The sequence below is a fragment of the Pan paniscus genome, chromosome X (genome assembly GCF_029289425.2).
Source record: "Pan paniscus chromosome X, NHGRI_mPanPan1-v2.0_pri, whole genome shotgun sequence".
NCBI lineage: Eukaryota > Metazoa > Chordata > Mammalia > Primates > Hominidae > Pan > Pan paniscus.
Window position 1 is genome coordinate 118968082 of NC_073272.2, and position 20997 is coordinate 118989078.

The 20997-nt window shown below is 43.0% G+C and overlaps 1 protein-coding gene across 2 annotated transcripts; it reads right to left on the minus strand.

The window, feature by feature from the left end:
- Nucleotides 1–1819: 1819 nt before the first annotated feature.
- Nucleotides 1820–19968, minus strand: NKRF (NFKB repressing factor). Of its 2 annotated transcripts, none has more exons than XM_003812620.5 (3): nt 19205–19968; nt 5866–5996; nt 1820–4792 (listed from the first exon to the last, which is right to left on the minus strand). In XM_003812620.5, exons 1-3 carry the CDS (start codon nt 19468–19470, stop codon nt 2835–2837), a joined length of 2355 nt encoding a protein of 784 aa, XP_003812668.2. In that variant the 5' UTR covers nt 19471–19968; the 3' UTR covers nt 1820–2834. The 2 variants fall into 2 exon arrangements, with proteins under 2 accessions (XP_003812668.2, XP_054962069.1); XM_055106094.2 differs by lacking the exon at nt 19205–19968 and adding an exon at nt 6582–6600.
- Between the last annotated feature and the right edge of the window lie 1029 nt (nt 19969–20997).

Sequence of the window (20997 nt, forward strand, 5' to 3'; positions counted from 1 at the left end):
ACTTAATCCAAATAAAATTTGAAATTGCTCATGTACCTGTACAGATTTTATAGGAAGGTTACTGGGTTAAGAATGACTACATTTCAAAGAAAGGGAAAATACAGTAACCAACTGAAAGGGGACAAAATGGAACAAAATGGAACAACAGCAAGCTTATCAGCAGCTCATTCATGCCAACGCCATTCTCAACATTATTTTATCCTCAAGCAAGTTAAGTGATTTTGCTCTAATTCTGTATCAGTATCACAGATCCTAAGAAGTTAGGCAATCTGGCCCCTCAAATCCAGTAACCAAATTTGTATCTACTTGGCACAATTATTTGGGAGCCTTCCTAACTGTAACTACCTTAATATTCTGTTCTGTTGGACTCACCTAGACAAACCAGATTATATTTAACAATCCCCTACCTTTCCCCGCCTCAAAATCATTTGGGGGAAGAAAGAAATGTAAAGAGAGTAATCAGTGAAGTTTTCATATCCCTTAATCCCAAAGCCACTCTTACTCAGAGAATTGAAAACAGGTTTTTTCTAACTCACAAATTCAACCATAGCTTCTGAAGGTTGGCATGAACCTTGTAAATTAAAAACAAAATTGTAGCCCGGGTGTAGTGGCTCATGCCTGTAATCGCAGCACTTTGGGAGGCTGAGAAGGGTGGACTGCGTAACTCCAGGAGCTTGAGACCAGAATCCCATCTCTACTAAAAATACAAAAAATTAGCCAGGCCAGGCGGTGCGCACCTGAAGTCCCAGCTACTCGGAAGGTGGAGGTTGCAGTGAGCCAAGACTGCGCCACTGCACTCCAGACTGGGTAACCGGAGTGGGACCCTGTCTCAAAAAACAAATTGTAATCCTATAAAATCTATAAACATTTTGCTTAGTTTTTTTTGCCAATGTTAATATGAAGTGGCAAAATAAAATGTACACCTCATTTCTCTTCCTACCAACATTAAGAAAGGCTATGCACTGTAGGAAGACGGTTAATGGAAAACAATTATCACACTGTTTAGTTACCGTAGATGATTACCAGTTACAGAAATCCAGGTGTAAAGGCTAATCCCTTTATATTTTTTAAGCATTAACTACAGTGGGCAGCTGCTTAATGTAAAATATAAAAAACAGGGCCAGGCACGGTGGCTCAAGCCTGTAATCCCAGCACTTTGGGAGGCCAAGGTAGGGAGATCACCTGAGGTCAGAACTTCAAGACCAGCCTGGCCAACATGGTGAAATCCCGTCTCTACTAAAATACAAAAATCAGCCGGGCGTGGTGGCGGGTGCCTGTAATCCCAGCTACTTGGGAGGATGACACAGGAGAATCGTTTGAACCCAGGAGGTGAAGGTTGCAGTGAGTCGAGACTGCGCCATTGCACTCCAGCCTGGGCAAGAAGAGCGAAACTGCATCTCAAAAACAAACAAACAAAAAACAGGGGAAAGGAAATTACGATTTCTTGTTGGCCAATTACATGTCAAGCATGGTGCTAAATGTTTTCAAGCACTGTAAACCACCTAATTGTCCTGAACATCATTTCATTAGAGGTGTCTAGTGATCAATGGTAAATTCACCTGTGCTGTTATGAGGTTATACTTGATTTATCTGAGATACAAAAATAAAATCACATAAAAGGGGGCAGCCTAAGATTTGGTTGAAGCCAGCATGTTGGTCCATAGGAAAAAAGTGATAGTTGACTGATTCCTATCTGTTAAATCTGGACATTCATCCACACGTGCTCTGGGTGCTGAACTATTCTGTGCAAACACCACTTCCCTTCTCCAAAGACCCAGTGTTGCTACAAGGCTGCTGCCCGGAAATGAGCACGCCACCATTCTGATCAACTTTGGCTCCTTTTTATTCAGGAAGCATACACTAATTCTTTTTATACATTTTTTTTTTTTACATTCCAGAAATAAGCGAAAATAGCAGTTTTAAGTATGTTACAAAGTTGGCTTTTCAGGCTTAATAAGCTTTTTGAGAGAGGGACCAGCCAACTGACCTTTTCATCAAAGCACCAATGTATCTTCAGTCTTTTACCAAGCTCTACCACAGCTGTGGTTGCCTTGGATGTGCTGCACATCCAAACCGTGTGAAAGCTATAATGGAGAGTTGCTGTGAGTCTCTCTGCAAGGCACCAAGAACAAACAGTTCAAGCTTCCTTTCTTCAGATTGAACCAAAGTTTTTGAAACTTTCAACTGCTCTCTCAAGTAGTGCTCTCTCAGCGTGAAGACTAGAATTTGTTAAAACCCATATATCACAAGATACAGTAAATCACTTCCAATAGTCTGGAAATCACACGGTAGAAGTTATAAATAAATGAACACTAAAATTACTTTAAGAAAGTTTTACATCATTTAGTTGGTAAGGACATTTACGTGTACAGCACAATTTATTGTCAAACATTCTATAACTGGCTTCACACAAAGATGAAAATAGATTAATACAAAATGATCTGACATTTTCAGTAAATCTAGAATTAAGACTGGATTTTTATTGTAGTCAATATCAACTTTACATATTGTTGCAGATTGCTGTGCTATGCCCTTTAAAATGATAATTTCTCAGGGTAAAATTCCATTTGGATATGTGTTCTTGCTTGTCAAACTACTAAAATCTGAGGGACACAGCAATATCAAAGACACAAACAGTAACTGCACAATATCATCTGCTGGATTAAGCTAATACAAGTGGACAGAATTCTTTAGGTTCCAATATCTAATAAACCACTATGTGAAATGAACAAGGTGAGACATCTTATGAATATACTCTGCAACCGGAACATGTAGCATTTCTTTAATTCAAAAATCTGCCTCATTAGGCATTTACAAAATAAATTACTAAGATCTCAATTTGCTTGAGGCATAACAAGCTCGTAATGGCCCACTTGGCCTTCCTGTTTGAGCTGATCTAGTAGGTCTTCCTTCCGTCTTTTTCTACCTACCACTAGGTACCTATCATGGCCCACCCCATGAGACTTACTCTTAAGACCATACTTCTGGGCAATCTGATGTATTTGCTTCCGTTCGTCATTAGTCAGCTCTCTAGAGAAAGTCAAATCTGTGTGGCTCTCGGAGCGGGCGTAGTTTCTGATGATCTGTTCAATATCTCTCTTGGCAATTTTATTCACCCTCTCTACATCCAGACCAAGCCCTTCCCGCTTATGCTGCTCTTTCACTGAGATAGGCTCCCGTATGCCCTCACCAGATTTACCTAAACCACCACCAGTCCAACCCATCTTTCTCAGCAGCTGATTTCCAATATTATCTTCTTTGATTTGCTGTTTGTAAGCCTCCTCTGCTGAGCGGCCCTGAATTTCATTTCTTGAAATCACATCTTCAACAGCTCCTTTCTTCAAGTTGTTAATGACAGTTGGCTGGGTCTTTTTGAGGGTTTTCACAGCTTCCCCAGCAGCTTCATATTTGACAGTTTTCTTCACCCCAACTGCTTCTGCAATTACTTCACTCTCTAGAATCACTTTGCATTTCCAGCGGAGGCCTGTCATCCTTTCATAGACATACTCAACTGTCATTCGGTTAAACTGAGCTGTGTCGTTCAGTGTGCACACGGGATTTGAAGAATTCTCATAAACTACAAGATCCTTTATATCTTTCTTCTTTCCAGATCCTCTGGGTGAAGAGCCTGTATGGCATTGTGAACTTTTGACAGATGGATAAGTGGGCTGTGTTTTTTGAAGAATTTTCAAAGCCTCGTCGGCAGCTGCATGTTTACTTGTTTTCTTGGTTCCATAACCTTCAGCTAAGCAGTGATCTTGTAAAAACACTCGACAACGCCATGTGCGATTTGGCATCATCTCATATTTGTATTCAATTGACATCTTGTTGAATGAGGCAGAATTGTTAAGGATACCAATTGCATCATTTGCATTTTCTGTAATGACAAAATTGGTCCAGTGTTTGGCAGAAGCATTAAAAATTGGCTGCCCGGAAGCATCTTTACCCAGCACCACCAGGTCTTCTGGTGGCTTCAGAGCTGGAGGAAATTCATAGGAGGACATGCCAATCTGACACACCACGAGGTCCTCTCCAAATGTATGCTTGAATTTCCGCCGGACAACTCTAACTTCAATACGTTTCTGCAAGAGTTTTACAGCTAGCTCTGTAGCTCGATCCCTGGACCCATTCTTGCTGCCAGCATAACCTGTAGTTAAGTAGATATTTTGGCATCTAACTTCACAAGCATAGCCATCAGTTAGAAGTTTTTTATTTTTGGGGATGTCGGCAGGAGGAATTTCCTTTAAAGGAGCATATATATACTCAGGATTTGTCTTACACGCCTGAATACAACGAGTTAACATATATGTATAATTAATTTTATCAGATCCAGAAGTCATTTCTGGATTAGAAAGGTTCTTCCAGATTGTCGCCGTTAATTTTTCAATAAAATACTGCTTCTCGGCTACCACAGACTCGGGAAATGTCTGTGATGGTGAAGGCTCAGGAGTTGACTGAGAGTTTGCCTGCTGTGATGTGGTGCTTGGGGCAGGGTTCCCACTGTCAAAATACATGTTGGCTGTTACAGGCTGGTCTTTTGTGAGAATGAATCCTGATGAATCACAATACTGAGAATTCCCATCTTGTATACTGAAAGAGTCTTGAGTATAATCTTGGTAGATGTCTCTTGGCATGCTGGCAAAATGTGTTTGTTCATTTACCTCTTTTGTTTGAGGGCCATAAGGATCTTCCTGTCTTTCATCTTTTGAACTACTAGCTACAAAATGTACAGGCTCAAAACGAGGTCTCGCATGGAATTTGGAACCGGCTTGCTTTTTAGGAGGATTTTGACCTATAGAATGAGTGAAATTTACAATTCATTAAAATGGGAATATTTCAAAAGAACCAAGCAGGAAAATAGTACCAACCATATTATTTGCAAGCTGCATTGTTGGTACGAGATACTTCCATCACAAAAACTTCACGCCATTTGGGTGAAGAGAGTCAATTATCAATGTAAGATTCCAGCATAAGGAGGGATGCTCCCTGTCTTTCCACATGTAAGGGAAGACCCTTGATAGAAAATATACCATTAAGTCAAGTATGCAGGTCACCACCACACATGACTGGTAGCTGCTTTTGCATCAAATGAGCTAAAGCACAGGTGAAGTATACTCTTCACTTGTGCTGGAAGGTGAAGTGGACTGGAAGATTGTTCCAGTACAATCTCATACCACCCATGCTGAAAAGCTCACTTAAGGACTGAAAATGGAACAGATGCCTCTAATGCAAGACAGATGATGAGCAGAGGCAGTTACAAAGCCTTTCTCTTTTGTATCAGAGGTGAGTGACTCTGTGATGGTGCTTTACATAGTTGTGACTAAAAATCAAAGAAAAAGAATTATCAAAAGATTCAGAAAGTTTTCAACTTCAAAACCTCAGCTCTGACCCATTCATCACAAAAGGGTGTTTGCTCTATTTTCTTTCTAGAACAAACAACAGCTGGAAACTAATGATTTATGTGAGATGCCAAATTTAAAGCTATGGATGAACTCTGATGAAGCTATACTAGACACTAGAGCTTCCTCCCTGTAACACTGCTCAGTAGAAAGCTCGTCCATCCTGGACCCATCCAAGAGGATTTAGTGACTTAGATGCTCAAGTGATCACAGTATAAGATTTTATTTAGAGGGCGGTTCCATGACATAAATTTCAAGGACTGCATAATAACATGATTTCAATATTCTTAGTTTTCAATTCTATTTAGCATCCTCAAAAAATTGTATATAATTAAAAGCTAAAACTCTTTTACCCGTAAGAACTAATGTTACCAATGTTATTTGAAATCATATACCACACTCATATCATTTTTTTAAAGCCATGTTGTTTCTTCAAATCCCACCTTTCAGAAACAAGTATACTCACCATCACATGTTGAGAGGTGGCGTTTTTGACCTTTGGAAGGCTTGGACAGCACCAGATCATATGAAGGCATCTCCCCAATATCAATACCTTCAGCCATTTGGAGAATTTTTTCCATCAAGCGTGGGCTGTACCTATTTAAGTTAATATAATCTACAGTTAAAACAGGTAAGGATGTCTTTTTTAAAAAGCTTCAAAATAAGCCAGTCTTATAATTGCTCCCACAAGACTTTATCAACAGGGTATCTTGGCTATAAAACCAAAGAATCGGCCCTAAAATATTTACCCATCAAATGAATAATTATGTTACTAATTAGGAATCAAGATTTTTCAGCATAAGACATACAAATATAAACTCAAAAAAATTTAGCAAAAACCTTATCTTTAATTTGAATTGAAAATATCAGTATAAATTCATGACTTGTTTTGATTGTGGTCTCTATCATTTCTCATGAAATGGAATCAGGGTCCTTAGAGAAATGGCTGATTCTAAGTCTGTGGCAGGAAATGTCTAAGGTGAGCCTGAGAAATCTTCTAGCACCTAAAACCAAGGAAACTGTCAAAGATCAAAGGTGTTGTGTCAAATGGACTCAGAAGCCAATTTGAATAGACTCTTACTGGCAAAGTGAGCCAACTCAAATATCGATAAGAACAATGATGGCAATGGATTGAAATATATCAAATATGTTGAAAATTCATTAGTTCATAATGATACTTACAAACTATTATTGGTCACCTTTGGAGGATGGAAGGAACCATGTCATTATTCTGCAAACAGGTAAATATGAAAGGAAGAAAGCAAACATTTATCCTGTATTCTCCTGTATAAATTGTACTTAGAGCAACCAAAGAGATGATGAGGAAAATGTCTTTTAGAGAAGCATTCCAGCTAATAAATGAAGGAATGGACTACTACCATTTTGTAACCTATAATAAAAAATGATCATCAGGCGGGCATGGTGGCTCACACCTGTAATCTCAGCACTTTGGAAGGCCTAAGCGGGTGGATCACTTGAGGTCAGGAGTTCGAGAACAGCCTGGCCAACATGGTGAAACTCCATCTCTACTAAAAATACAAAAATGTACCCGGGCATGGTGGTGGACACCTGTAATACCAGCTACTTAGGAGGCGGAGGCAGGAAAACTGCTTGAACCTGGGAGGCAGAGGCTGCAGCGAGCCGAGATCACGCCACTGCACTCCAGCCTGGGCAACAGAGCTAGACTCCATCTCAAAAAAAAAAAAAAAAGAAAAAAGAAAAGAAATTATCAATGGCTGCTAAACCTATTAGGTGAAAAGCTAATGGGGTAAGAACTCACAGTCAGACCCAAGCAAAAAAGCTAATGGGGGAAGAACTCACAGTCAGACCCAAGCAAATATTCTCAACTGATTATTGACAAAGGTGCCAAGGCAATTCAATGGAGGAAGGATAGCCTTCTCAACAAATGGCGCCGGAACTAGTAGGCATCCATAGGCAAAAAAAAAAAAAAACAACTCTACAACCTAAACTTCACACCTTACACAAAACTAACTCAAAATACATCATAAACCTAAATGTAAAATTATGAAACTTTTATTGAAAAAAAAAACACAGGAGAAAATCTGTGGGATCTAGGGTTAGGCAAACAGTTCTTAGGCTTGATACCAAGCATGATCCATAAAGAAACTGGTGATAAAATGGACGTCATTGAAATTAAAAAGTTTTGGCTGGGTGTGGTGGCTCACTCCTGTAATCCCAGCACTTTGGGAAGCCGAGGTGGGCAGATCACTTGAGGTCAGGAATTCAAGACCAGTCTGGCCAACATGGCAAACCCCCATCTCTACAAAAATAGAAAAAAAAAATTGCTGGACATGGTGGTACACACCTGTAGTCCAAGCTACTTGTAAGACTGAGGCAGGAGAATCACTCAAACCCGGGAGGTGGAGGTTGCAGTGAGCCGAGATTGTGCCACTACACTCCAGTCTAGGTCTGGGTGACAGAGCGAGACTCCGTCTCAAAAAAAAAAAAGAGTAAAAAGTTTTGCTCTTGAAAGACTGTGAAGAGGATGAAAGGTCAAGCTGCAGACTGGGAGAAAATATCTGTAAACCACACACTTGACAGAAGACTAGTAGTACCTAAAACTCAATAGAAAAAAAAATCAAATTAAAAAATGAACAAAAGACATAAACGAAATACTTCACCAAAGAGGATAGACAGATTGCAAATAAGCACATGAAAAGATGTTCATCACTAGCCACCAGGGAAATGCAATTTAAAATCACAATGAGGTATCACTATACACTTATTAGAATGGCCAAAATAAGTGACAATGGCTGGGCACAGTAGCTCACGCCTGTAATCCCCGCACTTTGGGAGGCCGAGGGGGGTAGATCACGAGGTCAGGAGTTCGAGATCAGCCTGACCAACATGGTGAAACCCTGTCTCTACTAAAAATACAAAGATTAGCCTGGCATGGTGGCGTGCGCCTGTAATCCCAGCTTCTCAGGAGGCTGAGGCAGGAGAATCGCTTGAACCTGGGAGGCAGAGGTTGCAGTGAGCCGAGATTGTGCCACTGCACTTCAGCCTGAGTGACAGAGCAAGACTCCATCTCAAAAAAAAAAAAAAAAAAAAAAAAAGTGACAATACCAAATGCTGGCAAAAATGAGGAGAAACTGGATCACTCAGACATTGCTGCTGGGAATGTAAAATGATACAGTCACTCTGGAAAACAGTTTGGTAGTTTCTTATAAAACCAAACATCAGGCCGGGTGCGGTGGCTCACGCTTGTAATACCAGCACTTTGGGAGGCCAAGGTGGGCGGATCACCTGAGGTCGGGAGTTCGAGACCAGCCTGACCAACATGGAGAAACCTCATCTCTACTAAAAAGACAAAATTAACCGGGCGTGGTGGTGCATGCCTGTAATCCCAGCTACTCTGGAGGCTGAGGCAGGAGAATCGCTTGAACCCAGGAGGTGGACGTTGCAGTGAGCCAAGATCGCACGATTGCACTCCAGCCTGGGCAACAAGAATGAAACGCCGCCTCCAAAAAAAAAAAAAAAAAATCAGTTACCACTTGATCCAGCGATTGCAATTATACTCTTGGACATTTATTCCAGAGAAATGAGAACTTATGTTCACACAAAAACCTGTACACGAATGTTCATAGCAGCTTTATTTGTAACAGCCCAAAACTACAATCAGCCCAGATGTCCTTCAACAGGTGAATAGTTAGATTCTGGTACACACACACTATGGAACACTACTTGGGACAAAAAGGAACTTTTTTTTTTTTTTTGAAACAGTCTCACTCTGTCACCCATGCTGGAATGCAATGGCGCGATCTCGGCTCACCGCAACCTCCGCCTCCTGGATTCAAGTGATTCTCCTGCCTCAGTCTCCCAAGTAGCTGGGACTATAAGCATGCACCACCATATGGGGCTAATTTTTGTATTTTTAGTAAGACAAGGTCATCATGTTGACCAGGCTGGTGTCAAATTCCTGACCTCTCCGCAGGCCTCAGCCTTCCAAAGTGCTGGGATTACAGGCATGAGCCACCGCACCTGGCCATCTCTTTGTATTATTTCTTACAGTTGCATGTCAATCTATAATTATCTCAAGAAAAATTTCAGTTTAAAAAGCTGATCGGGGACTTTATCATCTTAATATCACTAAAAGTGGGACAACCGAACATGTACCCCACGATGTGATACAATAGGATATCACGGCACTATCTAGAAAGCATTATGGCTCTCCAGAGAATTGAACCTGAAACTAATCAAGTTCCTGACTCCCAGAAACATGTGAAACACCACAAGAATGGAACTATCCAACTCCAGAATGAGGGAACAGTATGTGACAGCCCAGTTTCCTCATCAAATAAATACTGTAGAATGAAAATAAAAGGAAGAGGGAGTGGTTATAGGTTAAAGGAGATGGATCAATCAAATACATTGTATAGACTTTGTATCATGAATGAATCAAACGAGCTGTAAAAAGACATTTGAGACAAATGAAGAAAACTGAACATGCAATAGGCATTGGGTGATTTTTAAGAAATTACTGTAAATTTTGTTGAATATGAATAATGGTATGGTGACTATTTTTAAAAATTCTTATCTGATACAGATGTGTACTGAAGAATGTACAGGTGAAATGATGTCAGGATTTTATAAAATATACTCCAGACTATTGCCCACAAAAACCTAGGGCAGAATAGATGAAGAAGGGTAGCATGGCAGACTGCTGATGATTGCTGAGTGATGGGTACATGGGATTCATTAAACTCTTTTCTACTTTTGTGTGCTTGAAATTTTAAGACAAAGCTTTAAAATATACAATTTAAAAAATGGCTCCTGGCTGAGCACAGTGGTTCATGCCTGTAATCCCAGCACATTGAGAGGTGGAGGTGGGCAGATCACTTGAAGCCAGGAATTCAAGACCAGCCTGGGCAACATGGCGAAACATCATCATTACAAAAAATAAAAATAACAAACAGAAAACGTAGCCAGGCATGGTGACCCATGCCTGTAGTCCCAGCTACTTGGGAGGCTGAGGTGGGAGGATCACTTGAGCTGGGAAGGTCAAGGCTGCAGTGAGCTGTGATCACACCACTGCACTCCAGCCTGGGTGACAGAGTGAGACCCTGTCTCTTTTTTTTTTTTTTTGAGAGGGAGTCTTGCTCTGTCTCCCAGGCTGAAGTGCAGTGGCACAATATCAGCTCACTGCAACCTCCACCTCCCGGGTTCAAGCACTTCTCCTGCCTCAGCCTCCCAAGTAGCTGGGATTACAGGCATGCGCCACCACACCTGGCTAATTTTTGTATTTTTTAGTAGAGACGGGGTTTTGCCATGTTGGCCAGGCTGACCTTGAACTCCTGACCTCAGGTAATCCACCTGCCTCAGCCTCCCAAAGTGCTAGGATTACAGGTGTGAGCAACTGCACCCGGCTGAGATGGTCTCTTAAAAAAAAAAAAAAAAAAAAAAAAAAAGGCTCCTTATGAAGATTGGCTGCTTGATAGAATAACATTTTACTACAGAGAAACAGAAACAGGAGCTCAAGTGAAGTGTTTGTTATCACGGTTACCTGCTCTCCCTTCCTACCTTCAGAGCCTTCCCCAGCCTAGGACCAAAAAAGAGATTCCTGGTAGCATTTGGGAAGAAGTTCTGAAAATGAGTAACTATCATACCTTTACATGAATCAGTTCTGAACCAGAAGGAGGGTAACATTTTCCATTTTCAGTAGAACAGGTTGCACACCCATCACGTATCATTCCACGCAAAGCAGAAGTCAAGGCACGGTGGCCTCCCCGACAGATTGCTGGAAGCTAGCTCAGTTGTAACCTGTACTTCCCAATGACAACTGTTGCTGCTAAAGCTAGCACGAGTATTTAAATACCAAGAGTAATTTTATTTTCATTGACTCTTATCTGAACATTAGAAAGCACAGTCTAAAACACAATATGGCTGGGCGGGGTGGCTCACACCTGTAATCCCAACACTTTGGGAGGCTGAGGTGGGCAGATCACCTGAGGTCAGGAGTTCAAGACCAGCTTACCCAACATGGTAAAACCCCGTCTCTACTAAAAATACAAAAATTAGCTGGGTGTGGTAGCAGGTGCCTGTAATCCCAGCTACTCAGGAGGCTGAGGCAGGAGAATCGCTTGAACCCGGGAGGCGGAGGTTGCAGTGAGCTGAGATTGCACCACTGCACTCCAGCCTGGACGACAAGAGCGAGACTCTGTCTCAAAAATAATAATAAAATAAAATAAAATAAAATAAACACAATACATTCTACATATCACTTCCATTCAAATTTGGGAGTACAATTTCCAAAGTATGAGATAAAAACAAAAGCCGGGCGCGTGTGGCTCACACCTGTAATCCCAACACTTTGGGAGGCCAAGGCAGGCAGATCACCTGAGGTCGGGAATTCGAGACCAGCCTGACCAACATAGAGAAACCTGTCTCTACTAAAAATACAAAAATTAGCCGGGTGTGATGGCGCATGCCTGTAATCCCAGCTACTTGGGAGGCTGAGACAGGAGAATTGCTTGAACCTGGGAGGCAGAGGTTTTAGTGAGCCGAGATCGCACCACTGCCTTCCAGCCTGGGCAACAAGAGTGAAACTCCATCTCAAAAAAAAAAAAAAAGTCTATGAAAATGAGATGAGTCTATAAATCTTAAACTACTAATCCACACCTGTTACCAAAAGTGGCCCTACAACCAGGCAACTTACCTTGAATTCCAGTCAATATTCTCCAGACCTTCAGTTAGAGCCCGATTCCAAGTACAGTATACAACTGCAAATGGCATATATGTCTTACGGTGTGATGCACTTAGGGCTCACTCATTCATGCTCACTTTTCTCAGGTTTCTTCCAGCATTAGTAATTATTCTACCTACTTACTATACCCTATTCATTACATCTGCCACAAAATTCAACTTCACCCATAGGCCATAAAAATAAGTCTTTACATAGGTTGCTGATACAGTTCTCTGTCCTTTGCTGTGAAGTCATAATACTGAAGAAGCCCAGCCAGTATGAACAATAATGAAAAAGACCGTATAGTACCTAACAAACACTTCACTATTCAAAGAACAATGTAAATACAAATCTAGAGTGTTTAGTAAGACCACGAGGCTTCTACAATCCAGAGTAGCTATCCAAAGATAAAGAAGTGGTGCCACATATTTAAAGTAAGCCAAGGCAGTAAAGCTTTTATTATTCACTTTCTCCAGAGTCTATTTTTTAATAGTGTGTTTTAAAGTAACACCTTTAACACCAGGCATTTTAGAAAATCCACCAAGAAAAGCACCTACATTCCCAACCACTGGCTGGGAGCAGTGGCTCACACCTGTAATCCTAACACTCTGGGAGACCAAGGCAAGAGGATCACTTAAGCCCAGGAATTCAAGATCAGCCTGGGCAACATGGCAAGACCCTGTCTCTACAAAGAAAAAAAAAAAAAAAAAAAGCTGGGCATGGTGGCATACACCTGTAATCCCAGCTACTCAAATCACTTGAGCCTAGGAAGTTGAGGCTACAGTGAGCTGTGATCACACCACTGCACTCCAGCCTGGGTGACAGAGGAACCTGTCTCAAAAATAGTTATAATAACCCCAACCACTGATAACTTCATCAACATGTTGGGTTTTAATTAATTTTTTTTTTTGAGACTGAGTCTCACTCTATTGCCCAGGCTGGAGTGCAATGGCATGATCTCGGCTCACTGCAGCCTCTGCCTCCTCAGTTCAAGTGATTCTCCTGTCTCAGCCTCCCGAGTAGCTGGGATTACAGGAGCGCACCATCATGTCCGGCTAATTTTTGTATTTTTAGTAGAGACAGGGTTTCACCATGTTGGCCATGTTGGTCTTGAACTCCTGACCTCGTGATCTGCCTGCCTCAGCCCCCCAAAGTGCTGGAATTACAGGCGTGAGCCACCGTGTCTGGCCATGTCGGGGTTTATTTTTTAATGCTTTTTCTGTGTTTTCCATAACTCCCCATCACTATCAAGTCATCTATGTTGATTTCAAATCTGGTGGGGTTTTTTGTTTTTAATTTACTGTATCATAAGCCTTTTCTCCACATCATTACCACATGAGTTTTAATGGCTATACAGTATTTATATTATTGAATAAAATGTAAGATATCATTAAGGCAAGTCTAATATAGTAATTTTTTAAGATGCACGCATACTATATTTTTAAGTCTGCTAAGTTACCCTTTAGATTATAAATGCTTAAAAAAGAAAACCAGGCCAGGCGTGGTGGCTCATGCCTGTAATCCCAGCACTTTGGGAGGCCGAGGCAGGCGGATCACTTGAGGCTAGGAGTTCAAGACCAGCCTGGACAACATGGTGAAACCCTGTCTCTATTAAAAATACAAAAATTAGCCAGTCATGGTGGCACGCACCTGTAGACCCAGCTACTTGGGAGACTGAGGCAAGAGAATCGCTTGAACCCGGGAGGCGGAGGTTGCAGTGAGCGGAGATCACAGGCTGCACTCCAGCCTTGGCGACAGAGCAAGACTGTCTCAAAAGAGAAAGAAAAAAAAGAACCCCAAAATTCTGAGGTCTTATGGTTCTCAAAAGTAGCTGATATTATACCAAGCTTTTGGAAACCAGGATGTGACTCAACTATCCCACCATATCTAGCACATAAAAAGATGATTTCTAATGAACAAAAACATCTGTCTTCATAAGTTTTACATCTCTGGACACAAGACAGGTGCATATATATGCATACTTACGAATAACGTAAACCACTATAATATACAATGGCAGCTGAAATTTAATAAATATTCAGTAATAGATGCTTACAAAACTTTTTTTTTTTTTGAGATGGACTCTCACTCTGGCACCCAAGCTGAAGCGCAATGACGCGATCTCGGCTCACTGCAACCCCTGCTTCCCAGGTTCAAGCAATTCTCCCGCCTCAGTCTCCCGAGTAGCTGGGACTACAAGCACCCATCACCACGCCTGAGTTTTACCACGTTGGCCAGGCTGGTCTCAAACTCCTGACCTCACGTGATCTGCCCGCCTCGGGCTCCCAAAGTGCTGGGATTACAGGCATGGGCCACCGGCCACGGCCGTTTTACAAAACTTTAAAAAAGTATATTAAACTGTTCTACTAAGTTCAAATAAAAAAGCTGAGATTTGAAAATTAAGCAAAGATTAAGGTTTCCAAGTATAAAATTGTTTATTCAAAACTATTCATAAGGAAAACTAATTAAAAAAAAAAAAAACTTTTCATAAGATGGGCCGGAGCCTGGCAAAATGGCTGATGCCTGTAATCCCAGCACTTCAGGAGGCCCAGGTGGACGGCTCACCTGAGGTCAGGACCAGCATGGCCAACGTGGTGAAACCCCGTCTCTACTGAAAATACAAACAAAATTAGCTGGGCGTGGTGGTGCACGCCTGTAATCCCAGCTACTCGGAAGGTGGAGGCAGGAGAATCACTTGCACTCGGGAGGTGGAGGCTGCACTGAGCTGAGATCGCACCATTGCACTTCAGCCTGGGTGACAGAGCAAGGTTCTCTCAAAAAAAAAAAAAAAGAAGAAGAAGAAGAAGAAAAAGCTGGGAGCAGTGGCTCATGCCTGTAATCTCAGCACTTTGGGAGGCCGAGGCGGGCGGATCATCTGAGGTCAGGAGTTCGAGACCAGCCTGACCAACATGGAGAAACCCTGCCTCCACTAAAAATACAAAATTAGTCGGGCATGGTGGTTGCATGCCTGTAATCCCAGCTACTAGGGAGGTTGAGGCAGGAGAATCGCTTGAACCCAGGAGGCGGAGGTTGCGGTGAGCCGAGATCGCGCCATTGCACTCCAGCCTGGGAAACAAGAGCGAAACATTGTCACACAAAAAAAAAAAAAAAGAAAAAGAAAAAAGGACTCGGGCCAGGCGTGGTGGCTCACCCTTGTAATCCCAGCACTTTGGGAGCCCAAGGCGAGTGGATCACTTGAGCTCAGGAGTTCAAGATCAGCCTGAGCCACAGAGGGAAACCCCATCTCTGTTAAAACAACAACAACAACAACAATTGATAAGACTCCTGATATCATAAGTTAATAACATACACCCAGATTATTGATAATCTTTCAAAAGCTCTCACACCCATTTCATTAGCTAGTGATTTATGCACTCTCCCTACTATGTGCACAGTTTTGCAACATGAGCCCAGCCAACATCTACCTTCCAAACACCAGTCTTGTATCAACCAGGAAAAGACAAATAAGGGAGCAAAGCTGGTTTCATTTTAAGGTATATTTTATCTATTAATTAATGTCTCATCAAAGGTAAATAGTAGGCCAGGATTCTCCTTCTAATCTTATTGATCAACAATGACTGGAAAACTAAATGCCCCAGTTAATCAAACTGCTTTATTAAATATAAAGACACTATCTACAATTTTAAGTAAAAATCACACAGTTCTCTAGGCATTCATATGTACAATTATTTAAGTGCTGTAGATGTAGTTGGTCAGAAAACTGAACTAATTTTTCACTAGCCACAAGACATATCTCAGAAATTGCCTGCAGAAAAAAATTCTTGGTTAAGTTGTTTACTTGGACGAAACAGACAAATGAAAAAATGAAGTGAAACAATTTTAGCCATTTGAGCTTTCTGGTTGCCTGGACAATGAGGGAGAAAATGATTAAAAAACAGAATAGAAACATTTTTATTTTATCCTACAAAGCAGTGGTTCTGAGAGTGCTGATCTCTGGATCAGCAACATCGGCATCACCTGGGAACTTATCAAAAATACAAAATCTGAGGCCCCACCTCAGACCTACCGAGTCAGACACCCTGGGGCTGGGACCCAGCAATCTGTTTTAACAAGCCTAACAGGTGATTTTGACGTGTACTTAAGTTTGAACTCCCCAGTTACAGAGTCAAGAAGATATTCAAATTTGTTCTGTGGAAATTGCCACCATCACCAAAAGGAATGAAATATGGTCTGTTTCCCTGCACATTTGAGTTCCTCCTGGCTTGGTCTTATGATGAAGGAATTTTCAAAGATTTCTTTGACCTAGAAGTTTATTTCAGCTCCAAGTAAAATGGAATACAAAACATTTTGCCAGAGGGAAAAAAGAGCAAGGAAATTCCTTTGTGCTATTCTTCACAGCCTGTTCCAAAAGTCAAGTGATAAACCTTGAGCAACAAATCAACAATTTAAGGCCAGGTGCAGTGACTCACTCCTGTAATCCTAGCACTTTGGGAAGTTGAGGCTGGCGGATCACTTGAGCCCCGGGGTTCGAGACCAGCCTGGCCAAAATGGCGAAACCCCGTCTCTACCAAAAATACAAAAATGAGCCGGGTGTGGTGGTGCATGCCTGCAATCCCAGCTACTCGGGAGGCTGAGACATGAGAATTGCTTGAACCCAGGAGGTGGAGGTTGCAGTGAGCCAAAATCGTGCCACCGCACTCCTGCCTGGGTGACAGAGCAGACTCTGTCTCAAAAAAAAAAAAAAAAAAAAAATTAACAATTTAAGTTTAGAAAGAGCTATTTCACCATGTATTCTGCAATTCACTTGAGAGAAGAGTATTCTGCCACAGAAAACAAGAACTCTGCCAAAATCTACATTAACATCAACAAGTATCGGAACACAAGTTTTACCCACCTGAAGATGAGAGGTAACATAAAGCCCATCTAAAGACTGCACTTGGTCCCTAGCTTCCAAGAGTCTTCATTGGCCCTTCCCTTTCTTCTATATGGAAGCTATCAGATATAATGCAAACATTACTTTTCAGTTAAGCTATTTGATAATGTAATGGCAATTCTTGTATTAACTAAACTGACTTAGCTACAATGTAACATGGTGTACATACATAGTATGTACAATGTAGCATACATAGTATCCACAGATGCACCTGTGTGCACACACAACAGCCTGCAATTCTTGAGCCTTTAACACCAACTACCATTGGCCTACTTTGTGTTTTTAATGCCCTGGTTATGTACAAGGGTGTTGTTCTTGGAATTAAATCCTGAGATATAATGATGTGGCTTATGTTCAGTTACTTGCTTTCACTCATGATCCATCCTTCCCAAATATGGCAGCTGTGGCTCAGTGGAAAAAGCATCAGTCTGGGTATCAGAAGACCTAGGTCCTAGCCCCAGCTGTAAGACCTTGGAAACGTCACTTAACTTCTTGGCCTCCACTGATTTAGCAGTAAAAATGAGACGCCACCTAATCCCCAAGGTTGTTGTAGGAAATGAAATAATAAATATTTAAAATGCGTTGTACATCATAAAGCTGTATACATCCACTCACTCCACACACATTTATTGAGCAGCTATTATTTAGCAGGCAATCTTCTAGGCACTGAGGATAAAGGTGTAAACAAGAAAGCAAAATCCCTATCCTTAAGGGAGCTTCCATTCTAGTGGGAAGGTAAGATTTATTATTAACACAAAGGATGGTTATCCTCATTTAAGTTTTTGTTTTTATTTTAAGGATTCAGATTTCCGACAGCCTTCTGTGATATTATGGAGACTTACGATTATAGGATAAAGGTAACTTTTGAACTCAAGAACAACACTGTTAGGCAAAGGTCAAGTAGATTTATCTGACTTGTTCAATAACTAAGGCTTCTTCAGTTGTAACCAGTTCCTCCTAATCATTATCTCTGGAGGTAGAAATTATGCTAACCTTGAAAAGACAGAAAAATAATGTCTGTGATGAGAGCAAAGTATATCACACTGAATGCCATGTTCAATAATTAAGGGCAGGAGGAGACAATCCTATTTTTCTGCATCTGTTACAGTCACTCCTGGAACTGAACTGGCCAAAATTGACATGATCATATTCCAGAATCTCTCACCCTTCCTGATTTAAAAAAAAACAAAAACAAAAAAAACTATGTCAAAAGAAGTCGTCTCCCAGTCTGTCAAAGAATGAATAGTATAGGGCCGATTTAGGGGTTCTGAAGGACAGAGGTCCAAGTAGCCTCTTCAAAACAAAAAACAAAACAAAACAAAACACGCTGCTTTGGAACCATACTGCAGTCTCCATTGAATGCAAAGAGCTTTCAAAGAGGCCTGTTCAAAACGTCACCAGGTTCTAGGAAAGGGGGGAAAAACAAACACACACACACCCCCACCCCCACCACAGACACACACACCTAAAACCTCACTCAGAGCCAAATGTTAATCCTTCTGATCCCATTTAGGGTAAAAAGAGGGCAATCCATTTTTACAGTAGATATATCCATTTCTTTGTTTGAGTCCAGACACATTATGCGCAAATCTACAAGCAAGGCTGACGCTGCTGCGGCTCAGAGAGCTGATACGTACCGCCTCCCCAGGAGAAGACAGTAAGACCCTGCTAGGGGGCTGCAAGTAGAGGGGGGTATTTAAGAGGAATGGAAAAAGAGAGTGGTCAGGAGGAGACTAGAACAGTGGGGTCCCCTCGCCCTTCCCCAACAACCCCAACTGTCGAATATATTCTCTGCGGATACTGCATCCTTGGAAGGCCCTACGCAGGTCCGAGATGCTGCTATTCATCATTTCCCACGTCCTCTAATACCGCCACCAACTACAATGACCACCTCTCAATAATCCTCTTCTAGGCGCTGCTTCATCTCCATCCCTGGTCCTGGAGAGGCCGCTTCCGCGATCTCTGCACCCTCCTAGCTGTTATGTCATGCCCAGCCACCACAGTCGGCCACCCCACCCCCAGGCCAATAGTGATCCCTCTAGTGCCCTCCAGCACCTCCAAATCTCCAGCCTCCAACCTATCCTCCGCATCCCGCCCCCGTCCCTATCCCAACCACCATCATCGATCCCTCCAGCGCCGTCCCTAACCCGATCCCCCATCACCGATCTCTCACCCCCGTCCCTAACCCGACACCCACACCTTCCTCACCTGCAGCCCAGGAAGACGTGGTTGGTCCAGGCGGCGGAGAGCGCGAGGAGCTGGTCGAGGGCAGCCCCGGGATAGCTGTGCAGGTGCCGACAGATGAAGCTGCGCCGCAGAGCCCACTGCCAGTCACTTTCGTGGCTATAGCGCCACTGCTCCAGCACTGGCTCGGGCGGGGGCGGCGGGAGGGGCGGCAGCGGCGGCGGCGGGAGGGGGGGCAGCGGCGGCGGCGACAGGAAGTCGCCCCCCAACAGCAGACGTCCTCCAGCCATCTTCTCCGCCCCCAAGCAGGGACCCCAGGGACGAAGCCGACTACGGACCGCGAGCTAGGCAGCTAGCAAGCGGGCGGAAACGGGGGGCCGGTAGGAGGGGCCGGGTAAGGAGGGGCGCGCTGAGGGGAGAAGATCAACTCTCGGGGGGACTGGAGTGTGTGCGTGGGGGCCACCGTTAGGGGGAAAAGAGGAGCACGAGCTCGCGTCCCGACACTGGGATGCACGTCCCCTACACTCCTCTAACTCGTGGAGGAGCAGAAGGGCTTCCGCCGCACTCACGCGCGAGCCGGGGAGGCCGAGTCAGGCTCCGCACCTCCACGGATCCGCAGACCCACGCACTGCGCGGAGAGCGATAAAAGACCCCAGCACGCTCTGCTCCCCTCCTCTAGGTTCTAGCCTACCTACCCGCGTGCCGTCCGGGGTTGTGAGGCCAGTGCGCTTGCGCCGCGGCTGTTCCCTAACTTCCAAATCCCGTCGCAGAATCTCGCGCGACGTACTTTTTTCCCTCCAGTGACGACTACGGGCCTTTGACGCACTACGGTGACAAGCGGAGGGCGGGGACTCCAGAAAGGGAATTTAGGAAGGTTCTCTGAGGTTCGAGAATATGGTTAGAAGGTGCCCTCAGATGAATGTTGGTAGCCCACGGCTGGTCTGACACTTTTCCCTGGATTTTTAAGCGGCGCGACAGTGAGACCATGTTCCTTGTAAGGGATTTAGGTCTGCACTGGACTTTACATTAAAACAAAACAAAACAGTCAGCTCCCCGAGGTGCCTTTTCTTCAGAGAGTAGCTTGAAATGCTCTGTGCATCGTGCATCATTAGCTCTGTGTAATAGCTTACTGCGGAAACGTAGTAAAAATGAAACACTTGCCAAGAAAATCATCCACAGCGCCGCTTCTCAAGTTAGCCAGTTTCAAGTCCATACTGTATCCCAATTACGAACACAGATACTGTTTACACAGTTCTGATCACGATTGCACGTCTGTATTTCACGTATCAACTTAAGTGCAAAAGATTACAAGATACAAAAGGGGCCCAGAGAAGAGGGTACTGCAAGGTAGCAAGCCGCTCAATCACTGTAGCCAAATGTATCACTCCACCCGGAGTCAGCTTCACTCAATAACTTCAGTCCCTATCTGCCAACCTGTGTCACGAAAGCAGTTAATCAATGAGTGTCTGTCGGCGGGAATTTACACTGCACCTACTGTGTGCTCAATACAGCAAGAGTACAAAAAAGAAGGAAAGAAAGTGGGTTTTCTCTGTTGTCCTGGAATTGACTACAATCTTGGTGGGGAGAAATAGCCCTGCATAAAACTAAATGTTCCACCAGGAGCCGGACTATTGGATGAGGTGGCTTTAACACACTACCATCTTTAACTCTTTAATGACGTATTTCTAATTATATGACACTTTATGTTAGGGGTGTATTAGACTGAGAGGAGCAGAAGATAACAGCACTTTACACACTTTCATAATTTATTTCCACGTCTGTCTTTCTCCGTGGTGGGCATTCATGTTTATTGGGGT